We start from the raw sequence: 23,167 nt of genomic DNA, 5'->3' as shown, positions 1-23,167 counted from the left end.
AGTTGTCCTCGCTCCACCCCTCCACCTCCCACCCATTCCCCCACCCCCCACCCCCCCACCCTCCACCGGTCAGGGGGAAGGATGGTGTAGGTGAGAGCCGGCTCCATCCTGAGACCCACAAAGCCACAGTTTCTCCAGCTGTGAAGTGGGGATCATAGTTATATCCATCTCAAGGTAATTGTGAGGAGTGAGTAAAGAATGTATAATTCTTAGGAAGTGCCTGGCCCATATAATGTACTCAGTAAAGGAACCAAGGTTAATTATTAGGTATCTCTCTATCCATCCATCATCTGTCTGTCTGCCTAATAATATACAGAATCTTCACTGATCAGAGAAATGGACATGTACTTTATCTTTCTCTGGACCCTTCCAGCATTTATTTATCCAGTCCCTTGTTGGTGGACATGTCAGTTATTCCCAGAATTACTTCTGTAAACGGTGCTGAGCTGAATATAAATCTCTTCATGTAACTGCTTGATCATTTAGAGAAATTACTAGAATAAGAGAGAGGAGTATAGATGAAAAACTCTAAAGGTCTAGAGCTCTTAGGCCAGAGCATAAAGCACAAGTATAAGATGGCAGGTAAAATGTACGGACAAGGGTGTTGACTGCTCTGTTTCCACATCAGTGAAAGATCTAGAAACCCCCACCCCAAATATCTAATATTGGAATATTGGTTGATTAAATAAAATATAAACATTCATACAGTAGAACAGTATGTAGCTATTAAGAATTGTCAGAAAACAGGAAAGACCCTGCAGAGTTCAAACTAAAAATGAGTGTGCTTCTCGCTGGATATGAGAGCCGAGTGGTGAGTTTCACCAGGTTGCTGCCTGAGGAGGAAAGTCCGAGTGTTTCAGATATTCGGACAGGGCAGTTCCAGGGTGGTTTAGCCAATTAAGCCTTGAAATCTTGGATAAAATAGAACTTGTCTTTCCCTGAATCTGTGCACAGCTGGTCACAGCCGCTTAGTCCCCTGGGCAGAACCAGCGCTGGTAAGGACACGTCAGTCCACGCTGATAACTCCCAAGGCAGGGGCTGCCCGTTGTAGAAGTTTCCCTTTCCCTCCTCCTGTCATGACTGACACGAAGCACGTGACCTACTGTTAGGCGCTAACAGTAGAATATAAAATACTATATATTCAGTTGAGTCTTGCACAACACGGGTTTGAACTGCATGGATCCACTTACACCTGGATTTATTTCAATAAACATATTGGAAAAGTATTTTGGAGACTTAAAACAATTTGAAAAAACTTGCAGATGAACCACATAGCCTAGAAATACTGAAAAAATTATTATTGTAAGAATACAGTATATAATACATGTAACTTGCAAAATACATGTTAATCAACTAGTTTTGTTCTTGGTAATGCTTCCAGTCAACAGTAGGCTATTAGTGAGTAGTTAAGTTTTTGAGAAATCAGAAGTTACTTGCACATTTTCGATTGCATAGTGAGTTGGTGCCCATAAACCCCATGTTCTTGAGTCACATGTACTGTGTTTCCAGTCTACTAATTAAAAAGGAGATAGGAAATAAAAATAAAAAAATAAAAAGGAAATAGGAATATTCATGTTTAAAGGAAAACATCTTGAAGAATAGTCACCAGTTTTTTATGTGAATTTTGTTTTCTGAAGTTTTACACATACCATGACCTACCTTTTTTCTTTTTTTTTTTTTTAAGTAATCTCTACATCCAATGTGGGGCTCGAACTTACAACCCCAAGATCGTGAGTCGCATGTCCTACCAGCTAAGCCAGCCAGTGCTTTCTTTTTTTGTTTAAAGTTTTTATTGTGGGAAATTGAATATATTTATAAAATTAAAGAAGACAGTCCCGATACCATTCACCCAGCCCCAATCCCTCAGCACAATAGCTAACCTGGTTATCTAGCACCCCTTCCCCCCAATTTATTTTGGAGACATTATATCATATCATCTGTAAATACGTTAATGTTTGATTGTAAAAAATAATTTATAGGGGCATCTGGTTGGCTCAGTTGGTTAAGCGTCCAACTCTTGATCTTGACTCAGGTCATGATCTCAGGGTCATGGGATCGAGCCCTGTGTCACAGAAAGATAATTTACCAGAATTGTACTTTATCAGAGGTTATTTCTGGGTGCGTGGGTTTCCAGGTGACACCTTTTTTTTTTCTGCTTAATGTATTTGAATCTTTTTACAACGTATATGTTAAGGACAAAAATGTGTGTGTGTGTGTGTGTGTGTGTGTGTGTGTGTGTGTGTGTGTGTGTGTTTAAGTGTGTGTGTGTTTAACTCATTTTGAAGTACGCATAAATTCGTAGGAGGTTGCAGAGAGAGTACAGAACAGTCCTGTGTGCCCTTCACCCAGTGTCCCCCAAGGATTGTGTCCTAAGGCAGCAGGGAACAGCACCCACACCAACAGACTGGCGTCCCGAAACGCTACAACTGCTCATTTGTTCTCCATTTCTATCCTTTTGTCATTTCAAAACTGTTCTGTAAATGGAATCCTACCTTTCCGAGATGGGCAGAAGCTCCTTGGAGAGGACCCGTGCGCGGCCTGTAGCGCAGAGATAGCGGGTTTCCTTTGTGCGTGTGGCTGCGATGCTCACTCTGCTCTCCCTCTGCCCCAGCTGAAGCAGTTTGAGCGACTGGAGCAGGAGGTGTCGCGGCCCATCGACCACGACCTGGCCAACTGGACGGCGGCCCAGCCCCTGGCCCCAGGGCGGCCGGGCGGCCTGGGGCCCTCGGACCGGCAGCTGCTGCTCTTTTACCTGGAGCAGTGCGAGGCGAACCTGACCACCCTGACCAACGCCGTGGACGCCTTCTTCACCGCCGTGGCCACCAACCAGCCGCCCAAGATTTTCGTGGCGCACAGCAAGTTCGTCATCCTCAGCGCCCACAAGCTGGTGTTCATCGGGGACACGCTGTCACGGCAGGCCAAGGCGGCCGACGTGCGCAGCCAGGTGACCCACTACAGCAACCTGCTGTGTGACCTCCTGCGTGGCATCGTCGCCACCACCAAGGCTGCCGCCCTGCAGTACCCATCACCCGCCGCCGCCCAGGACATGGTGGACAGGGTCAAGGAGCTGGGGCACAGCACCCAGCAGTTCCGCCGGGTCTTGGGCCAGCTGGCCGCCGCCTGAGAGCACGGGACCAGAGAGGTGGGGGTCGGGAGGAGGGCGGCACCCGCCCTGAGAGAGTCGCCATGCTGCAGGCATGGGGACAGGCACCCCAGCTCTGCCCGGGCCTGGTGCCCCAGACTGTCCAGGGGTTTGTACATATTTATGATGGGGCAGGATATGGGACGGGGCCTCCTCGGAGGAGCCCAAGCAGAGCTGGACCCCCCGGGAGCCGAGCCTGAGGAGGGAGCTGGTGGTCTTCCCTGAGTACCCTGGGGGCCAGGCCAGCCGCACAGGCCCCCCCCACCCACATGGCCTCAGACGACCCCTTGAGCTCCCTTGAGCTGACCCTCAACCCACAGGAGTGCCATGTTCCCCCGACAGTGCAAGCGCCACTGTAACCAGGAGAAGAACCCAAACACTATTTTTCATTATTGATTTTCCAATCATTTGACTAATAGTCTACATTTAAATAAAAGTTTAAAAATGAAAAGCTCCCCCTGGTGTGAGAGGCAGGAGGGCCCCTGGGTGTGCGCAGGTGTGTCCTTGATCTCGGATGCCGCAGGGGAGGAGCAGCCGACCGAGCGGATTTGTGGTGATGCCATGGGCAGTTCTCTCGGGAGGATAAAGAAAAAGTGGGTCCCTTCAAGAGGAAACCAAGGCCCTGGGAAACAGGGCTGGGCTAGTGGCGTGAGGCCAGGGGTCTTCTGCAAGGTGGGGGCAGGTGTGCCAATGGCCCTGAGACCTGGGGAGCTGGGGCTGCTGGAGAGAAGCTCTGTGACACCAGCGCTGGAGGCTGGAGAGGCTCGGTGAGTGTGGAGCCCGCGGTGAGGTCCCCCGGCCCCCGGCCAGAGCGAGGGCCAGCGTGGGGTCCAAGGCGGCTCCGGGAGCGAGGTGGGCTTCACTGTGGCACAGGATTGGTCGAGGGCACCGTTGGGGGATTCCACATAAACTCGTTTTCACAGACCTCACCTAGAACTTTGCTCTTAGAAGCTCATAATATCAGCTTGTGGAACTCCTTCCCAAGTGTCTATTTTGAAATACACATAGACTTGGCCTCCAAGTTGGGGTGTGGGGGCCCAGAGGGCCCTTGTCATGGGTCCACGTGTGGTCTCCCCAGCCTTTCCGAGTATGTCTGGCACCCCAGGTGAGACAAGAGCCCTGGGATTCAGGGAGTGCTGCTCCTAGCTCTGACTGTTCTGCATGTGAACTTGGGCCTCAGTCTCCCCATCTCTGTGAAGAAAGGGTAGGGTCTGTCAGCCCTCTTGGACTCCACAGAGGGGACCCCAGTGAAGACAGCCAGCCTTCCACCGCTCAGCACCCTGGCCAGGACACAGAAGTGAAGAGGCACGCAGTTGCTCTAGGGTTTTATTTGGGTTTTGCGGAAGTGGGGGAGGGGGTTGGGGCAGGGGTTCAATTGGCCTCCAGAACCCCGAGAACCCAGGAAATAAACTTGGTGACACGGGTGTACACCCCCGGTGAGAACGGGTTACACCAGTCGCTGCCCCAGGACACGATGCCCACCAGGGTCCAGGCTCCGTCCTTCTGGCAGACCAGGGGGCCGCCAGAGTCGCCCTGCAGGAGGAGAAAGGACCTGTTTACAAGCCTGAAGCGGGCTGCCGGGGCCCCGGTGTGCCCTGACCTGCCCCCGCGCAGGTTCTGTGCAGACAAATGACACGTGTGGGGGCAGAGACTGGGCAGGAGGCTCTCCGATCGGGGCCACGTGGCAGGCCCAGCTCTGTCGCCTACTCCTGGTGGGCCTGGGGCACGTGGCTGACACTCTCCCCCGGCTGGCTGGCGTGGGGGCCCCCAACGCCACTGCCGCCCAGAGGGGTGGAGCGGACGCGGCAGAAGGGAGCAGCCCCCTGGCCCGCGCGGGGGCGGGGCGGGGGCGGGGCCGGCGGGGGGGCGGGGCCAGGCCTTACCATGCAGGACGAGACGCCACTGGCCCCGGCGCAGATCATCACGTCCGTGATCTTGCTGCCCCAGAACTTCTTGCAGTCGGCGTTGGACAGGAGGGGCAGGGCCGCCTGCTGCAGCTTGTCGGGGGTCTTGTTGGCTGGAGGGACACAGGGGGCGGGGGCGGGGGGGGGAGCGGAGGTCAGGAGCCCTCACCCAGCCGGCCCACCCCGGGGTGGAGGAGACCCTGCCTCCCCCCTGCCTGCTCCCAGTCCTTCCCCATCACCATGACCTCAGAAACGGAGCTCCCCACCTTCCCTCAGACCTAACAGTCCCTGCGGGACCCCTTCCTCTCCGATTCCACACCAGGCAGTGGTGACATGGCTTCCAGCACCGCTGTTCACGCGAGCCGTGCCCTGGCAGCCCGTGTGGTGGGCGGGGGGCACTGCCTCCCCTCCGGGGAAGGGGGCTGACGTCCTTTTCACGGGGCCCCTGCTGGGGACCCGCCGCTCTGGGTAGCAGATGGGGGAGCACCGTCCTCCTGCTGCCCTTTCCTGGCCGCCTCCATCCCGGTCAAGGACCAGAGGGTGAGCCGGGGCCTGGGCAGGAGCACCCGGGGCCCCGGAGGAAGATCGTCAGCGGAGGGAGCAGCCGGGGGAGGGGAGACCCAGCCGGACTCCCAGGGCCCCGAACCACACCAGGACATCTGACTCCCGGCCCAGACTTCACGGCGGCGAGCTTGACACAAGCGCCCGCCTCAAGTCTGGAGAGGAGTCCAGGCTGGAAACCGGACCGTGGGGACCTCGTTGCAACGTAGTGAGAGTGCCACCTGCTGGTACTTGGGCATTTCTTCAGCAACTTCGTCTTCAAGTGTGCGGTATTTAAGCTCATCTTTATTCTTTCATTCTTTCATTAAGAGGGTTTTAAGTAAAGAAACGGAAAGGAGGGCCTGAAGGGCTCAGTCAGTTAAGCATCCGACTTCGGCTCAGGTCATGAGCTCACGGTTCATGGGTTTGAGCCCCACATCGGGCTCTGTGCTGACAGCTCAGAGCCTGGGCCTGCTAAGGATTCTGTGTCTCCCTCGCTCTCTGCCCCTCCCCCACTCACCCTCTGTCTCAAAAATAAACATTTTTAAAAATGTTTAAAAAGAAAAAATGAAAGATATACGACTTGGAATTTGTGTGCTTGGAATTTAGACCATAAAAGCCGAATGAGTCTCCCTTCTGAAAAGCCCCTGCAAGGACACTCACAGTTATACCGGGTCTTGCCCCAGCCGGTGGTGGCGCAGAGGGAGCCGGCAGGGAAGCTGGTGTTGGCACTGGGCAGGCAGACGGGGGACGCGGTTGTTGAGAGCAGGGCCGGTGTGGCCAGCTTCAGCAGGGCGATGTCGTTGCGGCCGGAAACCTGGTCCCACAGTGGGTATTCAAACACCTGTGGAGACGCCATGGGGGCTGGGCAGTCCTCACGGGAGGATGGCCGATCTCACGGATGGGAGGGACCTCAGGCCAGGAGAGGGCTCAGTGCCAAGGGGCCCTTGTTGAGAGCGAACACAGATGGGGCCGCACGGACAAAATCTCTGGAAACTGGTGGGAAAATGGCCCTTGACACGTTGGTGATATTTAGTTTTTTCTATTTTTGTGCTTTTCTACAATGAGCCAAACTTCAGTGTTTGAATAGGAGTCTTCTTACTTGGGAAAGAAGGGAAGAAGGCTTTGGTGGGTGAGGACTGAGCCGACTGGCCGGGGTCCTCTTTGCCCACACACCCTGCCCGCCACGGTCCTCACCCATCCCTGGCGCCCAGGGGCAGCCCTGCCATGGCCTTACCGCCCCACCCTCCTCAGCCGGCCTGCCTGCGGTACCTCAGTGATCCTCAACACCTGGACAGCCTCCTCGTCAGAGCCGTGATCAGACACCCCAGCCACCACACGGTGGCTCTTCCTGGAGAGAGAGGAGGCAGCAGAGGGTACCCAGGTGAGGGAAGCCCTTTCTGGGCCCCTCACTCCCACGGGGACCTCTGGGCCTCAGTTGCCCCGTCTATAAGGTGGAGGCACAGGACTAGACCAGCTCTCGTGGAACAGGCTGGGGCCTGAGGTGGTGGGGGGCATGAGGGTGGGGATTTTCTCTGGGGGGCGGGGCGGATAGCAGCAGCTTTGTCCCCACCTGCCATCTATCTCAGACCCTTCCCGCCAGGCTTCATTCCCTGGAAGCCTAGTGGGTGGCCGGGCAGGGGTGGGAAAGGGCAAGGAGTGACCGTCATTCCCTGACAGCCAGGGCGTCCCCACTGCCCCCACGCAGGCCTCACCTGACCCTGCAGTGGGCAGCAGTGACGACCCAGTGCTGGCTGATGAGGGAGCCCCCGCAGAAGTGGAAGCCGGAGCGAGTCTGGGGAGAGAGGTGAGACAGTCAGCCTTCCCCCTCACGCCTGACCCCTCTCTGTCTAACCCACCTCTCCTCAGCTTCCCTCTCACCTGCAGGGACACCTGCCAGGGCCAGGAGCTGGGGACCGCATCCTCTCCATTGACGATCCGGGACAGGCCACTCAGCTCAGGGTGGATGGCAGGGACCCCACAGCCTGGGGGCAGGGACACGGCAGCTGGTCAGCGGATGGTGTCCCAAGGGGGCCAGGGATAGAGCCTGGCACTTCCAGGCCTCTGGAACCTAGGTGGCAACCTAGCACCCAGAGCTTTGGCCAGTGCAGGGCAGCCGGCCCCTTGTCACCCAGCCAGCAGCTGCCCCAGGTGTCCTTGTGGAGGAGGGTCCTTGAGGTTGAGGGCATCGCGAGTTGGGCGGGGCCTAGAGCCCGAAGGCTGGGTGTCCACTGTGTGTCCTGAGAGGAGTGTCCCTCCCCTGCTGACCCCAGGGTCCCGGGGCGTGGGGGCCGGGATGTCCTGCTGGAGTCGCTGTTGTTCCCAGGGCCCCTGGGTCTGCAGCAGGGGCAGGCTGGGGTCAGAGAGTTGCCCCGCTCAGGGCAGCATAGACCCGAGAGGCTGCCCACTTACAGAGGACCGGGGGGCGGGGCCAAAGGGATGGGCGTGGGAGACATTCTTGAGGCAGAGCTCCTACGGCTCAGGGGCAGGTGTGGAGGAGCCCGGACGAACCCCGGCTTTTGAGCGGGTGGGCAAGGCCAAAACGAGGCAGGTCCAGCCTGTCCGGTTGAGTCTGAGGGGCCCGACGGACCTCCAGGGGGAGGAGGAGTGGGGAGCCGAGGAGAGGCGCCCAGAGAGGCTGAGAAGGGTGGGCGGGGGGCCGGCCCCCGCGGGCGGTTAGACGCGTGTGGACTTGGTCCTCGGTTCCCAGCTTCTGGCGGTGGGGGCCGGGGAGTGGGAGAGGCTTGGTCCGGGGCTGCCGGGCCCACCGGAACCTTGCACTCACCAGAACTGCTGCCAAAGAGGAGGAAGCCAAGGACAACCGGGAGAAGGGCCATGGTGTTCCACTCAGGAGGTGGGATGGGGTCTGCCCGAAGGACCCCCGTTATATTCCCCTGGCCCACCAATTGCAACGCGCCTCGCCATCCCTCCCTTATCGTGAGTCCTTGGGTTCAGAAGCACCTGGCTCCTGCCCGGGCCTGGGAAAGAGTCGGCCCCGGGGGGCTGCTCCTGGGAAGGTTCCTTGGGACCACAGGTGTGTGCAGCCAGCAGCAGGGCTCAACCCCCCCTCGGCCCGCTCCCTGCCCACCCCCCGGGCCGCCGTGCCTGCCGGGCGGGGGCCCAGATCTCACATCATCTACCTGCGCCCTTCCCGGCCACTCTCTGGGGAGGAAGACTAAAGGGGGGCCTCTCTGGGGACCCTCTGGTACCTGACCCAGTGAAGACCCATGTTCGGGAGAAGGAGGACTCAGAGGCCCCAACATAGGAGACACCATCATCAGTGTGTCTTTTATTGGTTTATTGACTCTGTGGGAGCAGGTCAGCAGGGAGGTCACGGTGGGGCTGACGGCTCAGTTGGCTTCCAGGATCTGCTGTACCCAAGGCATGAGCTTGGTGACGCGGGCATACACGCCAGGCATAGAGGTGGAGCAGGTGCCGCTGCCCCAGGACACGATGCCCACCAGGGTCCAGGCTCCATCCTTCTGGCAGACCAGGGGGCCACCAGAGTCGCCCTGCAGGAGGAGAGAGAAAGGGGCTTGGATCTGGCCACCAGGTGCCCTGGGCCAGGGGCCCCTGGACATTGTTCCAGATACCATTCCGGGGCCTCATGGCCCGTAGACGCCTGGCACGTGCATATTGGAGGGATTATGAAAGAAGCTTCAGTAGCTCCGTCTGTGATCTGTGCCCCTGAACGTCTGGGCCATCAGCTGGGGTCCTATAATAGAGGCCCAATAAAGCTGGTTTGCTTGACAGGAAGGAAGCATGGGTGGTGCTGGCCTGGCTATGGAGCCACCATGAGGGAGGGAGGGCTGCCCGATTCCTTCCAGAGCCCTCTGGGCCACTATATTCTGCTGCCCAGGTTGTACACTGCACTAATCCAGGGGATGGCATTTGTTCAGACATTGATGATGTCAATGGAATTTTGCAATATGGCAGTTTCGAGACCAGAGGCCCTTGCTCTGCATCCCTCTGTTGAGATCATCAGTTTTTACAACTGCTCAGGCAGGAATTCCAGAAAGAGCATGTCAAGCCTTCAAAAGAGGCCCTATGTGTTATTTCCATCTCCTCTCTCTGGCCAAGCCCCTTGGCCTGGGCTTTGGCCTGAATCCGCCCCATGCTGGGAGGGAAGGGGGTGCTGGGTGAGTCCAGTAGACCATACCATGCAGGAGGAAACGCCGCTAGCCCCAGCGCAGACCATGAGATTGGTGATCTTGCTGCCCCAGAACTTCTGGCATTTGGTGTTGGACAGGAGGGGCAGGGCCGCCTGCTGCAGCCTGTCAGGGGTTTGGGCATCTAGAAGGGCAGGGCGGGGGGTCAGCACCTGCAGGTGCCCGCTCGGCAGCCCCCACCTCCCACCCGCCCGGCTAGAGGTCACTCACTGGTGTGTTTGGTCAGGCCCCAGCCTGTGGTTGCACACAAGGTCCCAGCGGGAAAGCTGTCCTTGGCATTGGGCAGGCACACAGGGGACACAGTCTGGGAGAGGCGGGCAGGCGTGGCCAGCTTCAGCAGGGTAATGTCATTGTTGATGGTGAACATGTTGAACTTGGGGTTCTTGAAAACCTATGGGGAGGGCAGAGGCTGACACAGAGCTGAACCAGGGTCCCAGGCTCCCCCAAATCACCTCAGTGCTTCTCTCTGGACAGTGCCTGTTCAACTTGGCAGGCCTTTCTGTGGCCCCAGGAGCCTGAGGCTGGGCCCAGGACAGAAGTGCAGACCTTGAACGCCCTGCTTTCTGCTCTGCCCCCTCACGGTGGACCACTGGGGAGGTCGAGAGCAGCAGGGGGTTTTCAGGGCGGCAGACTCCGGAGGGCCTGCCCCACCTGGCCTCTGGGGGCCACCATACCTTGGCAATATTTAGCACCTGGATGTCCTCAGCATCTGAGCCCTGGTCAAACTCCCCGGCCACGACCCGGTGGGTGGTTCTGGAGAGGGCCAGAGAAAGGAGGGGGTTCCTGCCGTGAGGTGCTGGGGCCGTGTGGGGGTGCCGGGTGCGTACGCGTGCGCATATACCTTTGTGCATCTGCCCAAAGTTGTTGATCACAGAGACAGGAGCTCAAAATCTCAATAATTACCCCTGAAACAAACTGCCCTAGAGCCTGCTGTGTGTGTGTTTCCTTCCCGGTAACCTTTGGGAGACCAGCAGGACTTGGGTTTTCGACACAGTCCAAATAAGGAAACTGAGGAACGAGGAGTTAAAGGTCTGGCCCTCACCGCCGGGAGTCTTCCCCCACCAAGGGGTTTCCTGGGGACCCTGGGACCTCACCTGACACCACAGTGGGCAGCAGTGACCACCCAGTCCTCACTGATGAGGGAGCCCCCGCAGAAGTGGAAGCCGGTGCTGTCCTGGAGGAAGATGGAGAGGTCAGTGCTGGCTGGACACCAGCAGCCCCCAGCCTGACCCCAGCTGGGCCAATACCCCAGTGTGTCCCCCACTCGTGTGCAGAAATCCCCCCTTACCTGCAGGGACACCTGCCAGGGCCAGGAGCCCGGGACAGCGTCCTCTCCATTGACGATCCTGGACAGGCCACTCAGTACAGGTTGGATGGCGGGGACCCCGCAGCCTGAGGGTGGGGGTATGAGGTGAGGGATGGAGGCCAAGGGCGTCCCGGGAACCCCCAGGGACAACTCAATCTGACTTGTGCTTCAGCCCAGACAAGCCCAACAGGCTGGCGGGGAGGTGGTGGCCGTACTGAAGCACGGGCCGGAGGCTGGGCTCTGTGGGTTTGAACCCAGCCCCATCACTGCCTCGCTTTACCATTCAGAAAAGCGTGAGCAGGCAAGGCAGGAACTTGCTGTGTTCCTGGCACATAGGAAGCACCAAGTGAACACAAGCTGTCAAGTACTGGGCTCACGGGCCCCAAGGCGCCCACACCTGCCTGCTCACCATCTGAGTCTGTTGGGGAGCCACTAGCTGTTCAGAGTTTTTGCTGCCTCCGGACCCGTCCTCCTGAGCCCTTGCACTGGGTGTGAGGCCTCAGTCAGCCCCAGGAAGGCCCACCTCCCCCTGGGGGCCTCACACTGACTGGTCTGGCCCAATCCTCCCAGCATCCCCATTGTGGCGATGGGGCCGGTGAGGCTCAGAGCAGGAGAGAGACCCGCTGGGGTCATACCACAGTGCTCGGCCGAACTGGGAGCAGGGACCCAGCTGCCCCTTCTGGCCTCGGGGGCTGGAGGGCAACGGAAACATCCCTCCTGGCCTCTGCTTGCCCCGAACTCACCGAAGGCTGTGCCCAGGAGGGCGCAGCAGGAGAGGAGCCAGAGGAAGGCCATGGTGCCGTGGTCAAGGAGACATAGGGTCCCTGCCTTGGGAGCTCCCCATTATATCCCTGTGCACCAGGCTGTTATCGGAAAACCTTGAGGTGACAATCCCTTTCCTGGGCGTGTGCCCGAGTAGGCAGGAGGTGCCAGAGCAGGCCTGGCATCAGGGCCTGGGATGGCAGCAGCTGCGGCCCATGGTTGAGCTTGGGTCTGGGTCAAGGGCGAAGGTGGGACCAAACAAGGTGGCCCTCGACCCACAGCCACAGGGAAGGGCTCAGGAAGCTTGGGCTTCCTCTTCTAGGCCCTGTTTCAGGAGGGCCAGGGCCAGGCCTGGCAGGGTTGGAGCCCCAGCCTATTGTCTCATAGACTGGAGAAACTTGGATAAGTAATTTATCTGGTCTGTTAGTTATTCAAAACCCCTGGGCAGGGGCTCTGGGATGGCTCGGTCAGTCGAGCATCCGACTATTGATTTTGGCTCAGGTCACGATCCCAGGGTCATGGGATTGAGCCCCGCCTCAGGCTCTGTGCTCGGCACAGAGCCTGCTTAAGATTCTCTCTTTTCCTTCCCTCTGCACCCACCCCCCTAAAAACAAAACAAAAGAAAACAGAACAAAACAAAAACCTGGGCAGTGTGATCAAGTAGGGAGGACAAAGGGGCGTCTGGCCATGGGGCTGAGGATGCTACCCTGGTCTTGGGGGGTGGTCAAGAAGTCTCAGTGAAGGTTCCTTCTGTTCCACAGCTGGGGAGGCCACGTGGCCTGTGTGCAGTGCGGCTCAGAAGAGCAAGCCGCCCACTGCCCGTTCACGTGAGGCTGGGTCACTTAGTCCCCATGGGCTCCTGGAATGGAGCATGTGGCATCTGGGGCAAGACTGGACCCAGTGAGAGCTGGTAGAGGCTGGTCAGGCAGGAAATGGGGGCGTGGGGAGGCAGGCAGGAGGCCTGTTTCTGGCTTGGCCGACAGGGTGGGCAGTGGGGCCCTTTCTCAGCACCAGGGAAACTGGAAGAGGAGAAATCTGAAGGTGAGGCTGCCAGGCACAGCGAAGCCCCGCGAAACACACAAGGAAAATGGTATCTCAGGGCTGTTTTTAACTTCCATTGCATCGATGACCGTAGCGTGCTCCACGGCACACATTTCAGCACCAAACAGCTGTGGAGACTTGGGCAGGTTACCTGCCCTCTCTGGTTTTGTTTCTAAGCATGTAAAATGGGAGATGCTTATAGTGTGGATCCCACAGTATGAAAGGGCATGACCCATCTTGAGCCAGGACCAGGCCTAACACAAAATCATCCATACTCGCTGGTCCTCTGAACTCCTTCCTGCATTGCCTGTTGGTGCCCTTCCCACGTTCTAGAAGACTGTCCCGTGACAGCAAGGCATGGCCACACTATATCAGGTGGGAAGGCAAGGCACAAAATGGGTTGCAGGGGGCGGGGTGGCCCCTTCTGTGAGACCATGCTACCTGAGCAAGCCTGTTCTTCCTTACAACTCACGCTTACCAGGCCCAGGCCCCTAGTCAACTGGAACAAAAGAAAAGAAACAAATTTCTCCTGCTTTAGCAAGCTTCCATGGGGAGGAGTTGGAGAGTTTAAGTTAAAAAAAAAAAAAAAAGTAAAATGTACATTCCACCAGCTAAGGAGTTATCATTTAAAACAAAAAATTTTAAATGTTTATTTATCATTGAGAGAGTGAGAGTGCAAATCGGGCAGGGGCAGAGAGAGAGAGAGAGAGACAGAATCTGAGGCAGGCTCAGCACCGTCAGCACAAAGCCGGATGTGGGGCTCAAACCCACCAACCGTTGAGATCGTGACCTGAGCTGAAGTCGGATACTTAACGGACTGAGCCAGTCAGGTGCCTCATATCCTTATCATTTTAAAAAGATTTTGTTAAATGCCGGTTTATTTTTAAGAGAGAGAAAGTGAGTGGTGTGGGGGGGGGGAGGGGCAGAGAGCGAGGGGAGCAGTGGATCCGAATCGGATCCATCAGCACAGAGCCCCCTCCGGGCTCGGGGGGTGCTCGATCTCACAAACCTTACCATTATTAATACCGAGGCAGGAGGGCCTCACCCACACCCGGACATTTAAGTCACGGGAGCATGCGGGAGTGCGCCAAGCAAAGCTCGGAGGCTGTGTCCACGCCTGAGCTGGACACAGAGCAAAGAGCAAAGTGTGCCTAATGTCGCAGGTGGTCGCCCGGAGGAGGCCAAAGGGCACCGATGAGCCCACAAGGCAGGGGGCCAGGGCTGAGAGGCTGAGGGGGGCGACCGAGGAAGGCCCAGGTGGAGGCACTGTCGGGAGCGGCTGGCCCTGATGCTGCGGCCCCCGGTGAGTTGTTCCATCTGTGGAGCCGCAGCGGTCGCCCCAGAGGCGCAGTGGCAGCGACCGCGGGTGTAGCGGGACCCGAGAGGGGGAGGGGCAGAGTGGCGGGGGCGGGGCCAGGACGGCCCGAGCCAGCAGGTGGCTGAGGCCTTGGGAACAGACTGCCCGCCCGCGCCCCACCCCCCCGCGCCGTTCGCGCTGCCTGAGAGGTCTGAGAAAGCGCGCAGCTGCAGGTGGAGGCGGGGAGGGCGAGCCCGCACCTGCGCCCACTCCTGCCGGGGGCGGGGCCAGAGGTTCACTGGGGCGGGGCCCGGGCCCTCCACCCCGCCCCGCCGCGACCCCAGACCCACCCGAGGGACCCTTTTGCCTGCGCCCTGCCCTTCCCTTCCTTACGACGCCAAGGCTCCTCCGCGCCTGCGCGCAGAGCGCCTCCTCACGGGCGCAGCTCGGCCTCGGCTACGGCCGGCCCCCGCCCAGCAGCCTCTCGTCGGCGTCCCGGGACAAGCCGACGGGTGTCTGCGCCCAGAAGTTGTTCAGCCAATCAAGTTTACGGTAACGAATATTTTCCTGGCTTGCATTTTTCGTCAATATTTCTAACTTCCCAGCCAGGGGTCTGGAACCCTGCTTCCTAAGCCCCTGGAGTGCACCCGTCCGCGCTCGTGCACACTCCCAGGGAGAAGGTGCGGCTTTGCTTGCGGGTTGTCTGCCATCTGAGAAAGTCGTAACTCTGCGCTTGTTACCTCGTTGCAAGCAGGCAGCGTCTAGTGTGTTCAGCGGGCAGTGCTGAAGCAAGCCCGGGGAAAGGTGTAACTCACTGAAATGTATTCAGGAGACGACCCGATCCATGTGCGCCCTGGGAGCAAACATGACGGGGACAGCTCTTTCCCAGGCAGCCTGTGTGGAGGTGAAGAGCTTTGCTGGGGGCCCTGGGCCAGTCTCTGCCCAGCTGCCTCCTGGGATTTGGCCTCGGGTGGGGGTTGTGCCGGGGATCCCGGTCCTGTCGGCGTGGACGGGGTGGGGGGAGGTGAGCATTACGCACGCGTCCTCCCATGGTTGCCAACTCTAACACTAGGGCATTGCTCGAGGCCGGAACTCAGATGTCAGTTTCCTTAGGTGAACTTCCTTCTTGAAGTCCTGCCTCCTAAGGAGTCAAATCCGAACTCTCTTTTTTATTAAAAATAAGATACACTGAAGTATAATTTACATATGATGAAATGCACAGATCTTAAGTAAACAGCAGTATGAATTTATATATATACATACATGCAGGCGCACACCATAGTGTAACAGACACAACAACCAAGATGTAAATTAATGCCGTCACCCCAGAAAGTTCCCTCACGCCTCTTTCCAGCTACCCCTCTCCTGAGGCAACCAGCAACCACTGTAACTATTTCTTCTCCATAGATTAGGTTTGCCTGTTATAGAAATTTACATAAGTGGAACCTCCTGTCTTTGCATCTGGATTCTTTCAGGCAAATGGTTTTATGATTCACTTGTGTTCTTGCCTCTGTTAGTAGTTTGTTCCCTCACCCCACAATGCATGCGCCGTTCTCCCACCTGGAAGTTTGGGCTGTTGCCTCTTCCCCATCCCAGCCCTCTTTTTCGTTCCTTGTCCTGAGGTGACTCTCAGCCCTACACACAGGCATGTGAAAAATGTAAGGTTTTAAGTTTTTCTATTAGAGAACATTGTTTCTTTTCTTTTTAAAAACTTTTTTTAATGTTTACTTATTTTTGAGAGAGAGAGAGACAGAGATAGAGACAGAGACAGAGTGCAGGTAGGGGAGGGGCAGAGAGAGGGAGACACAGAACCCAAAGCAGGCGGAGCTGTCCACACAGAGCCCGACGCAGGGCTTGAACCCATGACCTGTGAGATCATGACCCAAGCCGGAGTCAGATGCTTAGCCGACTGAGCCACCAAGGTGCCCCTGTTTCTGTTTTTTTTTTTTAATGTTTATTTATTTTTGAGAGAGTGCGAGTGGGGGAGGGGCAGAGAGAGAAGGAGACAGGATCCAAAGCGGCCCTCTTTGCTGTCAGCACAGAGCCGGATGCGAGGCTCAAACCCACGGTCCGTGAGCTCGTGCCCTGAGCTGAAGTCAGACACTGCGTGCCCTGAGCCACCCAGGTGCCCCGCGTCATTTCTGTTTTGATCATTTATTTTGTCAGGAGCCTGAAACCAAATCTCAGCCCATGGAGCGTAACTACTGTCATCCTTGGCTGGCAGTGAACCCAGATGTCCAGAGGGGAGCCGGTTCTCCTCAGGTGCCCACACTGCTGGTTGCCGAGGAACCTGCGTCTCGCGGCTGCAGCTGGCCTTTTCTCTTCCCTGTCCCGAGGCCTCCCCGGGGCTAGGCTTCTTTCTCAGCCGCTCCTGCCGCACTCTTGCGGGACCCTGGGAGACTTCTGGCTGCTTCCTCTGCTGTGCTAGGCTCGGGGCGCTCTGCAGGGTCCAGCCTCCCGGTCTTCACAGGCGGCCCTCCCTGCTCTCGGACTCCACAGCAAGATGGGATTGGAGGTGCATGTCTAAGGTTGGTCAGAGGCAGTAAGACAAAGGCCCTGCCTTAAACTCCCTTGTTTTCCTATCATTTTTCCCCCCAGCCATGGCAGAGTAGGGAACAGAAGATGGCTGCGGGCAGGATCTCAAGCCTGTTGTCAGAGATGCACCCTGAACACTCCTTTCTCCTCTAGCTCAGGACATCTTAAGTTAATATTTGGAGGCGGGGGGAACTGTCACATATTCCAAACTGCCGGGCATGTGCTGGCATTGTGTTCAGCTGTGAAATATAGACACCTGAAAAACCATAGCTTAAGCGAAGTAGACATTTATTTTCTCATTTAACAAGAATTCTCAAGGGAGAAGGTCCGAGGCTGATGTGGCAACTCAAAGCCCGAGGCATCTTCCTCGTGGCTTCAATATGGCTGCTGAACCTCCAAGCATCACGTCCGCATTCAGGCAGGAAAAGAAGAGGGAGCGAAAAGGGCAAAAAAACAATGCCAACAGAATCTGTTCCATTTTAAAAAGTCTTCCCAGTAGCCGCATCCAGTGGCGTCTCCTTACAAGTCATTAGCAGAGCTGTCTCTCCAGGCCACCTCTAGCTGCAAGGGGGTCAGGAAAGGAAGCATTTTAGCTGAGCCTTCTCTATCTCCATTAAAATCTGAAAGAATGGAGGACTAGGTTTTGCTAGGCTACCATCACTGACTGCCACCAGGGAAAGTATTTCCTCTGAGATCAGAAAAATGGAAACTGATTCTTTCATCTTTTTTTCTTTTTTTTTTAAATGTTTATTTATTTTTGAGAGACACAGAATGTGAGCTAGGAGGGGCAGAGAGAGAGTGAGAGAGCGAATTAACGCAGACTCCGAAATGTCAGCACAGAGCCCGATGTGGGGCTCTAACTCATGAACTGTGAGATCATGACCTGAGCCGAAGTCGGATACTTAACCGAGCCACCCAGGCTCCCCTTGTCTTTCTTTCTTTTTTTTTTTTTTTTAATTTTTTTTTTTTCAATGTTTATTTTATTTTTGGGATAGAGAGAGACAGAGCATGAACGGGGGAGGGGCAGAGAGAGAGGGAGACACAGAATCGGAAGCAGGCTCCAGGCTCCGAGCCGTCAGCCCAGAGCCTGACGCGGGGCTCGAACTCACGGACCGCGAGATCGTGACCTGGCTGAAGTCGGACGCTTAACCGACTGCGCCACCCAGGCGCCCCTCTTTTTTTTTTTTTTTTTTTAATGGCACATATCTTATGCCTTGATTCCTGCAGGACTTAGGCATTTGAAATGGAACAGCCTGGCATCCCACAATTCAAAAGTTGTGGCTTTTTGTGCAAGTCAAGATTCTCAGTCACCAGCAAAACAAAACTCTGTGGACTTAAGGGGAGAACGAGTTTCTTAAGAGGCTCACAGTGTTGTCAGGATGGTGAGCTGGAAAACCAGACGAGGGGCTCAGCGGCCAGGTGCAAACTCCACGCTGGGCTCAGAACCCACGAGGCCGGCAACCCCCCGAACGTAGCCAGGGAGCCTGATGCTGGGGGCCTGCACGGAATGGCACTCACCCGCTTTTTTGGCTCACCCAACATATGTTTGTCTAATTGAACATATTTGATCAGTTTTTTAAATTTATTTATTTATTTTGAGAGACTGTGAGCGTGGGTGGGGAGGGGCAGAGAGAGAGGGCAAGAATCCCAAGCAGGCTCTGTGATGTCAGTGCCGAGCCCAACACAGGGCTCGAAGCCAGGAACCGTGAGATCGTGACCTGAACTGAATTCAAGAGTTAGACGCTTAACCGACTGAGCCACCCAGGCACCCCAACCTACTCGTTTCTAAGACAAATGATTTTCACATTTTCGTTTTTTTGAGATTCAGAGTTGTCTTACAGTTGATGTCCACTTTAAGTTGCTGGCGAGGTGGCCCTGGTGCCTGTACAGACCTGGTTGTTATTCCTAATGGCATCTCTGGGCAGGGTCAGCCTGTCTCGGGCTCCAAACCAGACCGTTTGAGGCAGAGGAGCCTGGTCAGCGTCTGAGCATCCTTGTGGCCCCTTCCGGTAAGGTCAAGGGAGCGGCCACACCCAGTGGACGCTGGCCTTTTGGAAACACCTCGCAGGCACCATTGCACGAGTCTCTCCTAAGCAGTGCCGCCCCACGGATACCCAGGACGGCCAGATGGCACGGGCCACACGAGCAGAGGTGACTCCCACCCGGAGAGGCCTTAGAGGGACCAGCTTCTCAGGGTGACTGAGTGTGAGGAATACCTTCATTTACCTTTCTTACGTTTGGTCCTTTCTGTGTGCCCAGGAATAATAGGTGATAAAAAGCCTATGTTTAATATGTAACAAGGCCTCTTCCCATAAAGCAAAACTAAAAATCCTAAGTGAAAAGAAAGCATTATTTCGTAGCTCAACTGGCAACGTTTCCTCAAAGAAAAGGCATGTCCAGGGGGCCGCCTGGGCGGCTCAGTCGGTTGAGTGTCTGACTCTTGATTTTGGCTCAGGTCGTGATCCCGGGGTTGTGGGATCAAGCCCCGTGTCAGGTTCTGCACTGAGCGTGGAGTCTGCTTAAGAGTCCCTCTCCCTCCCTCCCTCCCTCCGCCCCCTCCCCCGCTCGTGTTCTCTCTCTCTCTCTCTCTCTCTCTCTCTCTCTCTTTTCTATGTCTCTCTCTCTCTTAAAAAGTCACGTTCAGCTGATAATACAAGCAGTTTTGGGCCGCCTGACCGTATCTACCCGGAACCCCGGCCGCAGAGGAAACAAATAGCCGGATCAACCGGGCAACTCGTGGAACCTTTAACAGACCACTTGTGAAGGTGTGGGCGCGGCCTCGGGAAACCAGGAGAAGGGGAGCTCCCAGCTGACAACGGTGGGGGACGCACCGCGGGGCTGGAAGTGCAGGAGACCTCACCTGGACCCTGGAGGGGAACGTGCGTGGGGGGCGCCGCCAACAGGAGCCTGGCCTTTGTGGAAGTCCGGGAGGACCACGGGAACGACCACAAGCCGAGGCTCTTCGTTCGGAGCTCGCCACGCACAGCACGGAGCCGGGGAGAGACTCGCAGGCAGGCAGGCGAGAGGGAAACTTCTGTTCCGGACGAACGGCAGGCTTCAGGGGTGCCCTGATCGCAGGCCCTTGGCGCGGGAAAGCCTGGGGGGGGGGGCCGCCTGGAAGCGGGGCATCCCACGTGAACGGTTAGCGTGCACACTTGCTTTGGCTGGTCCTACCTTGGAAGTGGGGCAAAGGTTAGGGAAGCCGTCCGAGACTCAAGGCCTGGCCTTTGGGGCCCGGTGTTCCTGGCTCGCTGGGCTGGCGGCTGCAGACGGCAGGTCGGAGTTGTTCTTCCGTCTTCTATACGGCCTGGCTCTTGTCCGTTTGTGTGTTCAGTCTCTCACCTTCCATATGGAGTTTAAGGGTGAAAGGTGTGAGTACAGGGAAATGTGAAGGATCTAGTCTCGTAGGGGTGATACGGATTGGTGGGGTAGTTTCTGAGGACAACTGGCATTGTCTCAGAAGGTGACGGCCCCAGGATGTTCCAGAGAGCTTTTATGCAGAGAGAGATTGGTTCTCTCAGACAGGGGATGCGAACACCTGTGCTGGCTTGGGGGGGGAGGGTCACAGAGATTTGGGGGTTCAGAGTTCTCTATAGCCTTGCTTTGCCCGAAGCACCCCATCTCATGTTTTCAGGGGCCCCACCCCTTCCCCACCAGCTCCTAACCTGACGGGGTTGAGTATGTGTCAGGTTCTGCAACTTTCCAAGCCCCAGGTCAGGCTCCAGGCTCGTCCTCGGCCACACGGTATGAACCACATAGTATACAACTCACCTATTTAAAGTGGACAAATCAGTGGTTTTGGGTATATTACATTAAATTTTGAAAATTGTGGTAAAACATGTATAACGTAAAATTTGCCATTTTAACCATCAAAAAAAATTTTTTTTACGTGTATTTATTTATTTGGAGAGAGAGAGAGAGCACGTGAGCTTGTGCGCACAGACAGGGGAGGGGCAGAGGGACAGGGAGAGACAGAATCCCAAGCAGGCTTTTGGCTGTCAGTGCAGAGCCTGACACGGGGCTCGATCTCACGAACCATGAGATCATGACCTGAATTGAAATCAAGAGTTGGATGTCTACCTGACTGAGCCACCCAGGCATACTGCTATTTTAACCATTTAAAAAAAATTTTTTTTAAATGTTTTTATTTATTTTTGAGACAGAGAGAGAGCATGAGCAGGGGAGAGGCAGAGAAAGAGAGGGAGACACAGAATCTGAAGCAGGCTCCAGGCTCCGAGCTGTCAGCACAGAGCCTGACGCGGGGCTCGAACTCATGGAGTGTGAGATCATGACCTGAGCTGAAGTCGGACGCTCAACCGACTGAGCCACTCAGGCGCCCCCGTTTTAACCACTTCTAAGAGTACAATTCAGTAGCATGGATTACATTCACGAGGTTGTACAACCGGGCCCACTGTTTCCAAAACTTTTTCATCACCTCTACTAGAAACTCTGTGTCCATCGAGCAATACCTCCAATTTTCCTGCCCCCTCTAGCCCTTGCAGCCTCTACTTCAATTTCTGTCTCTATGCATTTGCCTATTGTGGATGTTTCATGGAAATGGAATCGCACAGTCGGTAGTTTACGGTGACTCTGTCTTCGAGCGTAAAGTTTTCAGGGTTGATCCCTGTTGTAGGATGTGTCACTGCTCTGCTATTTTTCAGGGCTGAATAGTATTCCATTGCATGGATGCTCCACATGCTGTCTCTCCATTCGTCCACTGATGGACATCTGGGTTGTGTCCACCTTTTGGGTATTGTGCTGCCGTGAACACTGTTGCACCAATATCTGCTCGACTCTCTGCTTTCATTTTTGAGGATCATATACATAGGAGTGGAATTGCTGGGCCCTATACTAATTCTATTTTTAGCTTTCTCAGGAACCATCATACTGTTTTCCACAGAGATGACAGCGTTTTACATTCCCTCCAGCAATGCATGAGGGTTCCGCTCTCTCCACATCCTTGCCAAAATTTGTTATTGCCTATTTAAAAAATTATGGCCGTGGGGCACCTGGGTGGCTCAGTCGGTTGGGTGTCTGGCTGTTGATTTCAGCTCAGATCGTGGTCTCCCCGTTTCTGGGATTGAACCCCACAGCAGCCTCTGCTTGGACAGCGCAGAGCCTGCTTGGGATTCTTTCTCTTCCTCTCTCTCTGTACCCACCCCCCTCAAAATAAATAAATAAACTTAAAAAAAATTTTTTTAATCTTAAAAATAAAATAATTTTAAATTATAAACAAAAATTTTTCAATTATAGCTATAGCTATCATGAAGTGGTATCGTGTGTGTGTGTGTGTTTTAAAGTTTATTTATTTTGAGAGAGAGAAAGAGCACACGAGTGGGAAATGGGCAGAGAGAGAGGGAGAGAGAGAGAATCCCAAGGAGGCCCTGATCGGCACAGATCCCCATGTGGGGCCTGAACCCACAAACTGCGAGATCATGACCTGAGCCAAAACCAAGAGTCGGTGCTTAACAAACTGAGCCACTCAGGTGCCCCCGTGTGTATGTGTTTGTAAAATGTTTCAAATTGTGGTAAAATACATACCACACAACATTGACCATCTTGACCACGTTCAAGTGAACGGCTCAGTGGTATTAGGAGCGTCTACATTTTGTGCAGCCGTCATCACCACCGTGTCCAGAACTCTTCATCTTGCCACACTGAAACTCCGTACCCATTAAGCTGTCACCGTGTCCCTCTGCCAGCCCCCAGGCAACCACCAGTCTACTTCCTGTGCAATCATCTCCTGTAAACAGATCGTGCAGATCTTGGCCTTTTTGTGGCTGGCTTACTCACTCCGCACAGTGTCCTCTAGGTTCCCCCATGTGGTAGCCTGGGTCAGAATCTCCTTCCTTTTTAAGGCTGCATAATACTCCATCCCCTGTGTGGACCACGATTCGTTTGAGATATGTGGGTTGCTTCCGTGTCCTAGACCGTAAATGATGTTGCTACAGACAGGTCTGCAGATTTGTCTGTGGGGACCTGTTTTCACTTCTTCCGGGTATATTTGCGGAAGTGGAATGGTGAGATCATAGGTTGAATCTGTCTTTAATGCACGCTTCTAGTGGGTGAGGGATCTCATTTCTTCACATCCTAATTCTTGTTATTTGCTGTTTTCTGGTTTTCGCTTCTGTTTGCCATCCTAATGGGTATGAACTATATCTCACTGTGGTTTCGATGTGCACTTCTCTAATGACTGATCACCCTGTCGTGCGCTCCTGGACCACTGGTGCGACTCCCCAGTGTTTATGATCAGCACTGAACCTGGGGGAACTCGGGGCCACAGCCACTTACCCTCCGCTGCCTTATTCCCGCCTGCGCTCCAGCCTTTGCCACCCCCAGTGTTAATTTGAGTATCGTGATGCCACCGCATGCCATGGGCTACCCGGGCCTCATCGTCCCTGACATAGAGGTTCTCCGTGGACTTCTCCAGTATGTGGGCAGCCCTTTCCCAGAATCCCGTGTTCAGTGGTC

The 23,167-nt window shown here is 55.5% G+C and overlaps 3 protein-coding genes across 6 annotated transcripts in view; 1 reads left to right on the top strand and 2 right to left on the bottom strand.

Annotated features, from left to right (window-relative positions):
- BCAR1 (BCAR1 scaffold protein, Cas family member) overlaps positions 1-3,593 on the top strand; it is a 38,518-nt gene extending 34,925 nt beyond the window's left edge. For all 4 annotated transcript variants that reach the window (XM_045045640.1, XM_045045639.1, XM_019820063.3 and 1 more), the window contains one exon: positions 2,612-3,593. In XM_045045640.1, the coding sequence (XP_044901575.1) occupies positions 2,612-3,124 (513 nt within the window). In that variant the 3' untranslated portion in view covers positions 3,125-3,593. The remainder of the gene's footprint in view (positions 1-2,611) is intronic.
- An 861-nt stretch (positions 3,594-4,454) lies between these two features.
- On the bottom strand, positions 4,455-8,438 carry LOC101096371 (chymotrypsinogen B). Its single transcript, XM_023246162.2, has 7 exons — positions 8,372-8,438; positions 7,468-7,571; positions 7,302-7,381; positions 6,859-6,937; positions 6,250-6,430; positions 5,026-5,159; positions 4,455-4,675 (listed from the first exon to the last, which is right to left on the bottom strand). Exons 1-7 carry the CDS (start codon positions 8,421-8,423, stop codon positions 4,514-4,516), a joined length of 792 nt encoding a protein of 263 aa, XP_023101930.1. The 5' UTR covers positions 8,424-8,438; the 3' UTR covers positions 4,455-4,513.
- Positions 8,439-8,869: 431 nt separating this feature from the next.
- LOC101091168 (chymotrypsinogen 2) lies at positions 8,870-11,937 on the bottom strand. Its single transcript, XM_011290248.3, has 7 exons — positions 11,805-11,937; positions 11,044-11,147; positions 10,850-10,929; positions 10,430-10,508; positions 9,966-10,146; positions 9,746-9,879; positions 8,870-9,098 (listed from the first exon to the last, which is right to left on the bottom strand). Exons 1-7 carry the CDS (start codon positions 11,854-11,856, stop codon positions 8,937-8,939), a joined length of 792 nt encoding a protein of 263 aa, XP_011288550.1. The 5' UTR covers positions 11,857-11,937; the 3' UTR covers positions 8,870-8,936.
- Between the last annotated feature and the right edge of the window lie 11,230 nt (positions 11,938-23,167).

This window comes from Felis catus, chromosome E2 (assembly GCF_018350175.1).
Source record: "Felis catus isolate Fca126 chromosome E2, F.catus_Fca126_mat1.0, whole genome shotgun sequence".
Classification (NCBI taxonomy): domain Eukaryota; kingdom Metazoa; phylum Chordata; class Mammalia; order Carnivora; family Felidae; genus Felis; species Felis catus.
This window is presented reverse-complemented; position numbering and strand designations above follow the sequence as displayed.